The sequence below is a fragment of the Aotus nancymaae genome, unplaced genomic scaffold (assembly GCF_030222135.1).
Source record: "Aotus nancymaae isolate 86718 unplaced genomic scaffold, 86718_ANA_hifiasm-v0.15.2.pri h1tg000011l, whole genome shotgun sequence".
NCBI lineage: Eukaryota > Metazoa > Chordata > Mammalia > Primates > Aotidae > Aotus > Aotus nancymaae.
Window position 1 is genome coordinate 74,761,315 of NW_026988422.1, and position 9,781 is coordinate 74,771,095.

At 49.1% G+C, this 9,781-nt stretch overlaps 1 protein-coding gene across 1 annotated transcript in view; it reads right to left on the reverse strand.

The window, feature by feature from the left end:
• Positions 1-9,509, reverse strand: part of CCDC88C (coiled-coil domain containing 88C) — a 149,739-nt gene extending 140,230 nt beyond the window's left edge. The window contains 2 exon segments of the mRNA XM_064375156.1: positions 8,547-8,647; positions 9,429-9,509. Of these exon segments, the coding sequence (XP_064231226.1) occupies positions 8,547-8,647; positions 9,429-9,488 (161 nt within the window). The 5' untranslated portion in view covers positions 9,489-9,509.
• Positions 9,510-9,781: the final 272 nt, after the last annotated feature.

Genomic DNA, 9,781 nt, shown 5'->3' on the forward strand with positions numbered 1-9,781 from the left:
CTCACCCACACAGGCAAACTATGCCAGCCCCACACCCAACGGGAGGAGGATAGAAACAACCAGTCACAATCCAGCATCTTGCCCTCCAGTCCCGAGGTGACCATGAGGCTGTGCTGTGGTAGTGAGGTTCGAGTCAAATCGTAATCCTGCCACTGCTAAGCCAGGACTTCAGGTGGGCCACCTCGCCCTTGTGCTCCCTGACTCGAGCACCTGGGCCACCACAGGCCCTCAGTCAACACCGTTTCCACTCCCAGCGTTCCTAGCCCCACAAAGAACAATCGTATCAGTGCAGACCCCAAATGTTATACTGTATAAAACCAACCTAGCCAAAATATATTTGAAGATTAAAAGAATTAACAGCTGAACAAGGCCAGACACGGTGGCTCACGCCTGTAATCCCAGCACTTTGGGAGGCCAATGCAGGCAGATTACCTGAGATCAGGAGTTCGAGACCAGCCTGGCCAACATGGTGAAACCCCATCTCTAATAAAAATACAAAAATTAGCCAAGCGTGGTGGTGGGCACCGGTAATCCCAGCTACTCAGGAGGCTGAGGCAGGAGAATCACTTGCATCTGGGAAGCAGAGGTTGCAGTGAGCCAAGATTGCACCACTGCACTCCAGCCTGGGCAACAGAGCGAGACTCTGTCTCAAAAAATAAAATAAATAAAAGCTGAACAAAGAAAAATACGTGAAATAGCAAGAAAGACAGAAGGAGAAAAAAATGGGAGTTTTTGTGTTTTTAATAGAGACAGGGTCTCACTCCGTCACCCAGTCTGGCGTGAAGTGGCACCCATCATAGATCACTACAGCCTCGAACTCCTGAGCTCAGGAGATCCTCCTGCCTCAGCCTCCTAGGCAGCTAGGACTACAGGCCCAGCTAATTTATTTTTTATTTTTTAGAGAGACAGGGTCTCACTATGTTGCCCACACTGGTCTCAAACTCCTCAAGCCATCCTCCTGCCTCAGACTCCCAAAGCACTGGGATTACAGGTGTGAGCCACTGTGCCCAGCCTAAAATGATACATTTTCTTTCTTTTTTTTTGTTTGAGACAGTCTTGCTCTGTTGCACAGGCTGGAGTGCAGTGGCACGATCTCAGCTCACTGCAACCTTCGCCTCCTGGGTTCAAGTGATTCTCCTGCCTCAGCCTGCCAAGTAGCTGGGATTATAGGTGTGTGTAACCATACCCAGCTAATTTTTATATTTTTAGTAGAGACAGGATTTCACCATTTTGGCCAGACTGGTCTTGAACTCGACCTCAGGTGATCCATCAGCCTCGGCCTCCCAAAGTGCTAGGATTACAGGCATGAGCCCCACTGTGCCCAGCCAAAATGGTACATTTTCTCACTTAACACACCAATGAAATCACAATGTTCCGCTAAACACAGGTCTCCCTCTGTCATGCGAATTGGTCTTGGGCTGGTCCTCCATGTGATTTACAATCCAGGGACAAAAATCCTATCTTGAGAAACTGACATGATCAATCTGTGGTGTACAATGAACCTGTAAGAAATGCTAAGAGACACAATTAATTCATGTGGGAAATCCCCGAAGTGTCATTTATTTTCCAACCTCAGGCAAAAGTCGGGTCTGGTTGTGATGACACTAGAAATCTACATCAAGTGATGAACATGTCCCTCCCTCATCCATATACAGGACACTTCTCAAAAGGCTCAGTGTCAGAAAACGTTTCCCATTAGATGAGAGCACTCCGCATTACTGAATTCGCACCCACCCTTCCATAGACTGCGTGCTGCTTTTCATAACAAAGGCCTCCCTTCCATCTTACAGTCCCAAGACACCGCGAAGCATGCCTAATTCAAAGGAGGGCCTGTCTTCACAGTTCCTTCTGTCATCCAGGCCCCGTGATGAAGGTGCTGAGCCTCTTGGGGGTTGGTGTGGGGAGTTAAGGAAGTCAACCTCAATGCCATCTGGCTCATTCAAAGCCAATAATTAGTAGAAAATTGACAAAGAAAAAAAGAAACCTAAAAATCGAAATCGTTTCAAACGTTTCTGGAAGTACGGTGATGGAGTGTGGCCAAGTCATTTACATGTTACATGTCTGTCCTGGAGTCATGCATAACTGAGAAAATAAAGGTTAAGAGTTCTGTGGAAACTAATTCAGGAAAAGAAGAGGCATTCAGAACTTAAACTGCAAAGGCATTTTAGCTACAGAAGTGTTCCTGGCATTATAAAGTAATTTCTCTTAAAGGTACAATTCTCCTTCCTTTAGTGTAGATACCTTAAAAGATGAAAATCAATTTCATAGTGACAAATGCGCTTCTTAAAATACCAGAACTCAGAGAACATGCAGCGCTTTTTCTGTGTTGTTTTTCATTTTCCTTTTTTCATCTTTGTCATTGTAGTCCCGGCTTTCATTGAAGTCAGATGGGACCACCCCAGGAGTGCCTGGAGCCGAAAGCCTCAGTACACATTGTGGACAGCTCCAGCACGTGTAAAGGCATAGCACACACTCAGGGTCAGGAACCTCGGAGTCCCCTCACATCACAGCACAGAAGCCTCTGACCATCCCTGCTATTGTTCTCCCCAGTTCTGGGAAGAAATAGCTCACTGAAACGACACTCTAAAAGAACCCTGGCCAGGAGCGGTGGCTCCCGCCTATAATCCCAGCACTTTGGGAGGCCGAGGCAGGTAGATCACCTGAGGTCAGGAGTTCGAGACCAGCCTAGCCAACACGGCGAAACCCCGTCTCTACTAAAAATACAAAAAATTAGCCGGGCACGGTGGTGCGAGCCTGTAATCCCAGCTACTAGAGGGGCCGAGACAGGAGGATCGCTTGAACCTGGGAGGTGGCGGTTGCAGTGAGCTGAAAGAGTGTCACTGCACTCCAGCCTGGGCAACAGAAAGAGACTCCATCTCAAAAAAACAAAACAAAACAAAAAAACCCTGACATTTACTGTATGAGTAATTAAGTTAATTGTCATGATTGTTAGTACTGCCTCCTTTAACTAGGGCTCTCTGGGTAAAGAGAGGCTAGTAGGACGCTAATCAAAACAAAAGCCTCAACTATGGTTAAGGCAGGCCCAGCTCGGTCTCCCCTCCGCCCAGCACCCCCGTGACTCCCACCTTTCCACGCCGTAGGAAATGGGAGTCAGGAGACGTGGGTTCTAGTCCAGGTCCCAAGCCTAGCCACAGTTCCCTGGGCTTCAGTGTACTCATCTGCAAAATGGCTACAGGATCCTTCCAGCCCTCAAAGACTATGTGGTTCTATAAAGCCCACATCTGCATTAACAAACCTGGACTGAACTTGGATCTGTACCACGAGAAGACGCTATTATAACCGTTACACACATGCACTTCCCCAAAAGTTGTCATTCAGAACAACAATCGTCTTTATGTAATAGTCCTAAAACATAAAAGCTCAACACTCTAGAATCAGGACGTCAGAGGACAGGACACAGACATGGATACATCTGGTGGCTCCTCGGAACATGGGGAGTTCCAAGTCCAAAATGTGGGCCCCCCCAGGGATTCTTTTCCATAAACACTTCCAACTAGAAAAAAGGAAACCAGCCAGGCACGGTGGCTCATGCCTGTAATCCCAGCACCTTGGGAGGGTGAGGCAGGAGGATCACTTTAGGTCAAGAGTTCAAGACCATCCTGGCCAACATGGTGAAACCATCTCTACTAAAAATACAAAAATTAGCCGGACGTGGTGGCATATGCCTGTAATCCCAGCTACTGGGAGGCAGAGGTTGCAGTGAGCCAAGATCAAGCCACTACACTCCAGCCTGTGCAACAGCGAAAGATTCAATCTCGGAAAAAAAAAAAGAAGAAAAAAGGAAACCAACTCTTGCTAGAGTTTTAAAGAGTTATAATTTAGGTTTACAGTAACCTTGCCCCCTTCCTTTGGGAAAGCCAGCCCCCAGCTTTTGGTCATATTCCAAAAACTTCCTAAATTTAAAGCTAAATCAAGAAACTATGTATTGATACAGTCCATAATTTATCATAGGTTAAAAAACATGCTAGGCTGGATGCAGTGGCTCATGTCTGTAATCCTAGCACTTTGGGAGGCCTAGGCGGGCAGATCACCTGAGGTCAGGAGTTCGAGACCAGCCTGACCAACATGGTGAAACCCCGTCTCTACTAAAAATACAAAATTAGCCAGGCGTGGTGGCGCATGCCTATAATCCCAGCTACTTGGGAGGCTGAGGCAGGAGAATCACTTGAACCCAGGAGGCAGAGGTTACGGTGAGCTGAGATCGTGCCACTGCACTCCAGCCTGGAGCAACAAGAGTGAAACTCCGTCTCAGAAACAAAAACAAACAAAAACAAAAACAAAAAAACAAACATGCTAAATGGTTTCATACATGTTCAATGTATTTTTATACAAATATGGACCCATGCTAAAAAAACAATAGCAAGAGTCCATATATTTGTATAAAGTATTTATACATTAAGGACATGTATTAACATATATCACAGATAACATTTGGAAGGCACCAGAATATTAATATCGCTACCTCCACATGGTAAGATCATGGGCAACTTTTATTTTTTTCATCTGTATATGTTCCTGTTCTCCTAGGATGAATATAAATCGTGTAATTTGTAAGGACTCAAAGCCCCCATGCATCATATACTGCAGCCAAAAGATGGAAATTACTGAAGTTCATAAGTAAAAATCATTTTTTCCCAATATTTTTGCACCAATACAAATTAATTCAACCAACAAGTAAAATCTGCCCTTTTATCCTAAGCTTCTACATCTGCAAAATGGGAGCATAAACTCTCCTTCAAGTGCATCGGGGGAAAAGTTATTCTTCAAATGCTTTTTGGAAGGTGAAGAAGTAAGGATGTTTCTCCCCTATGAATAATTAACACAGTATCCTGAATTTTGCAGCTAGCACGAGGGGTCACAAACATGCCTGAACAAATACGGTTGAACTTAAAGGGCACAAGCTGTTAGCCCTAGTACCAAGTTCCAACTTCAGCCACTGCATCAAAGTGGACAGTTTATCCTCACAAGTACAGATGTACAGCGTTGAGGGCATGGGTACACATACATACATACACACACAGGCACACACAAACTCAGACCTGGGCCTCATCTGCACAATGACAGACATGTGTTGGACTTTTTCTACGTACATAATTTTAGTTAAACCTCCCCCAAATCGGTAAAACACCATCGCCTTATTACAGATCAGCAAACTGAGGCTTAGAGAGTTTCAGTCACGGTCTGGCACGGTGGCTCACGCCTGTAATCTCAGCACTTTGGGAGGCTGAGGCGGGCGGATCACGAGGTCAGGAGTTCGAGACCAGCCTGACCAACATAGGGAAACCCATCTCTATTAAAAATACAAAAATTAGCCGGACATGGTGGTGCACACCTGTAATCCCAGCTATTTAAGAGGCTGAGGCAGGAGAATCGCTTGAACCTGGGAGGTGGAGGCTGCAGCGAGCCAAGATGGCACCACTACACTCCAGACTGAGCAACTGAGCGAGACTCCGTCTCAAAAGAAAAAAAAAAAAAGAGAGAGAGAGAGTTTCAGTCATTTGCCCAACATAATAACACTAGGAAGTGGCAAGTGGCAGAGTGGAGATTTGAACTTGTCTGCCTGATGCTAGGGTTAAAGCTCTTAAATAATTTTCCCACGAGAGAATGAAAAATGTATCCAATGTTAACCAGAGCAAACTTGGTTTTCTCTTGGGTGCTGGTAGGTACCGGAGACCCCGTGTGGGCAGAGGAGCTACTAAGCAGACGTTCCCAGGCCTGTCCCTCCAGGCCACCCAATGCCTCACTTTCATTCACCAATTCTCCTAGCCCGGGGCCTCCCCAGAAAGCTGAACCTGCGGGGCTTCCCTGCTTCCAGGTGCTGATTTCACCAGGAGGCCGGGAGCCAAGAGACTACGAACAGCCTTCTCAGGTTGCCAGAGACAATGGCCAGGTACAGTCACGTGACCCCCAGCCAACCTCCACACGGCCCCAAGGTGTTAGGTAACAGCCTCTTATCTGAGCTGTTAGCAGTAGTGCTCAATGCCATTTCCTCAGCTCCTACCAGCTTGGAACGAAGGAATCAAAACAGGCAAATAGCAGTCTGGGAGCTCCCGGCATGGGAGATGAGGCAGAACAGCCTCACCCCTGACCTGCTGGTTAGTGACATGTCGCCATTTGGTAGAAGTGAAAACAGGCTCAAGTGCAGTACAGTCTAAATGCGGGGCTAGGACTTGGGTCCCAGAGTCCAACATTGCCCTGGACCTCACTGATACAGGGCTAAGCGCTGAGAACTGTGGGGTAATCCAAGGATCTAAGAACGTGGGGCAAAGGCAGGCCAGAAAAAAAAATAAAAAAACTTTTACTGGGTACCTCAAATCCTTTCTGGATTAAGATGGCACCTACATAGGCAAATAGCTAAATGTTAACACCTGGTTTCATTCTGTCCTCATAACCATCTCTTAAGGAAGGTACTTTATGTCCCATTTTACATATGAGGAAACTGAGGCACTGAGTGATGTACCCAGTGTCACGTTGCTGGTAAGAGGGAGACTGAGGGTTTGAATTCAAGCTGGCTATCCGACCCGGGTCAGGGTTCTTTCCTTTATTTTTTAATTGAGGTAATTTTACAAAGCGTGAAATGCATCAAATTATAATTCGGGGAGTTTTGGAAAATGAAACATACTCCAGTCACTCTACAGGACATTTCAGCTACTCTGAAAAGGTCCCCCGGGTCCTTTCCAGTCAGTCCTCACCGCTTCCAGACGCAAAAACACTGTTCTGACCACCATCACCTGGAACTGGGGTATTCTGATCACCCATGCAGGAAACCATGCCCATCCAACTCTCTCTTTCCTCATTCTGGAAAGCCAGCCATTCGGCCTCCCCACGGCCCCTTCCTCTGCACCCAAGCCATCCAGAGGGACCCAGGAGCACTTCTTGAAGTCTTATGAGCTACAATTTACCAGTTCCCACTTCTGGAATGATTACCCCGGCATATCACAGAGAGAACATCTCAAATTGCCCAGGGAAGGGGAGAAGTCCCTCCCCTGAATTTAGCCACGGGCCAAATGTCCAAATGCGAACAAGTGATGAGCTGGCATTTCTCAAAGGAATGGTCCAACAGGCTTTCCTGATTTACAAGCAAGTGGGAAACGCTTCAGGAATTCCAAAGGTCAGGGAAGAAAGAGAAACAGTCCCAGTGCTTTTGTTACCCCCTCTGCCTGGGTGTAGGAGCTGAATGAAAAGACTGGGGACACTGCTGGTTTTTTTAATTAAACAGTCTTGGGCTTGGGGAAGGACAGGTTGAAGTTTCACCAGTCATTGCACCAATGGAATCCAGTAATTTTCAGGGTCTAACAGAATGAGGGAAGAGTGGCCAGAGCTGGAATATGCCACGAGACAGCCCCTGGAAAACTCAGTTTCAACCAAGTCAGCTAAGAAGTGCTGCCAAAGCTGGCAACAGATTTATGTTGCTCGATCTAATCAAACACTGAAGGTTGGTAAGATTGGTAGTGACTTTTTTTCCTACACCCACAGCTGTGAACCCTTAAAAAACAAAACATTAAGCAGCATGACATCAAGTGACCTATTAAAAGGAGCAAGGTTCTCGAAATTTTTTTTTTTAAACAAGCCTTTAAGGCAATTTAGGCCACTTTCTGGATATGCCAAAGCAAACTGCTCCTCTGCCTGTGTGAGCCACAAACGAAGCTGATTTCTCGTTAGCTAATGGATTTATGCTCCAGTACGACAACTGGCTGAGTTGTAGGTGAATAGGTGGTGAGCACACGAGGCTGATCCACAGAGAACATGAGGATGTTTTATTTTGCTTCAAGTGCCTGTGAATCATACTGACACTCAGTTCCCTGCAGGTTCTGAGTTAAAAACAGAATGCAAAGGTAGAAGCCAACACCTACACTGTGGCAAGCTGTCAATCAGACAGGCTGTGCAGAACTCGGCAACAGGAAAGGATGTGGTCGAATGTACTCGCTGGCAAGAGTGACTTCTACCAAGACCCTGTTTAGGCTGCATGCTTCCAAACGAACAGCACCATGGCCTCTAACTCCCTGGGCCCCTCCGAACACTGACTTTAAACTCAGTCCATACACTGGGACTTAATTGCACTTGCTCTGGGACAACTGCAAAAGGAAGATGAAACGTAAAGGAGCTCAGAAACTCAAGCGACCTAATCTAAAATGAAACTTTACAGTCACCGTCGCATGCCTGGCCCACCCCGACACTTCCTGTAACCAGACACTCTCCGTTACAGTTCTTTGCCCTCCAAAAGAGGACTTTTTCATTTCATCGCTCAAACCACAATTAAGTCCTTGAGTTTGAAGTCAATTGCACTATCTACACCAGGTAAATAACAGTCATTCAATTTCAAATTCCCTTCATCAAACGAACTGCCCAACCCACCTTCCTGGAGTTCTTCAAACACCTACGAATGTCCAAAATACCAGCGTCTCCACTTTCAGCGACCCTCCCACCCTCCACCCACCCCGCCATGCAACCTTACTGTCCATTTCTACTCTCTTAAACTTTCTCAAGCATCATTATTTCCTTCCTCCGTGAAGAAGGTAACTTACATTTGAAGCATGATTTGGTTCAAAAAGATGCCGTCCACTAAATCCATGTACATAGTCAGGTTGTCCTGGTTGCCGCTTCCGAACGGGCCAAAAGTTTTCACCTGCGGGGAGGAGAACGAGGAGAGAAAGGCAGGAAGTCACCCCATGCGCACAAACGGCCCAAACCTCTCCCAGGCACAGGCGGACCAGGCCCGTGTGAGCAGAAAGGGGTCACCCACGCCCACCCCACCCTTCAGCAGGCACCGAGCCCGGCCTTCTCCCAGGGCCTCTCTCCCCTCCCCGCGCCGGGCAACAGACACGAGACGGGAGAAGGAAAACTTCCTCGCCACTTTTCTCCAGCGTTCCAAAGCGAAAAAAAAAGGACTTTTCAATAAATGTCTCAAGTCTCAAATCCATTGTAAATCAGTGCGCCCACCCCAGTCTGTTCACGTTCCCACTCGGCGCCCCCATTCCCCACCCGTCACCGCCATCCACCGGCTGCTTTCAGGGTTTCAGAAACTACAAGAGATTTAGTTGGGAAGAATGGGATCCTTTTCGGGAGTGGCTAAGCCCGGGAGACAGGAGTGACCACTGGGACCCGGTCCGCCCCGAGGCCGCCAGCCTAGCGCCCCGGCGGGAACAGGTGTACCCACCCGCCTGGCTCCTGGCCCTGCCGAAAGCGCGGCGGGGTCCCGCGCCGGACGCACAACGGGGGCGCCGCCTCCAGAGTTAGAAAGCTCCAGACTCCAGGACTCGGCCCCGACCCGGCGGGGAGCCACTTGCTGCGTCCCCCGCGTCCCGGGGCCACCTGGGGCCCCGGCCGGGTCGGGTCTGCGGCGCCCCTCGCCAGGCGAGAGAGGAGCCGGTGCACCAACAAAGGGGCGGGGAGCCAGGCGCACTCACCCAGGTCACCAGCGGGCTCTGCAGGAAGAGCTCCAGGAGCTCCGAGACCGTCACGTCCATGCTGAGGCTGAGCCCGCCGGCTCCGCGACCCCCGCCCCGCGGCACAAAACGGATCCGCAGCGAGCGGCGGCCACGGGGCTGCGGCGGCTCGCGCCTGGGAAACAAAGGCGGGGCGCGCGAGCCCACGTTCCGCGGCTTTGGCGGCCCCGCGCCCCGCCCGGGGCTGGGGGAAGGGGAGGGCCCGCCGCTCGGGGAGGAACAATGCGGTCGGCCCCGCCCCTCAGCGGCCCTGGGTGACCGGTGCGCCGCCTCGCGGTGCCAGCCCGGGAGCCGGGAGCCCGGGTGCGGGACGC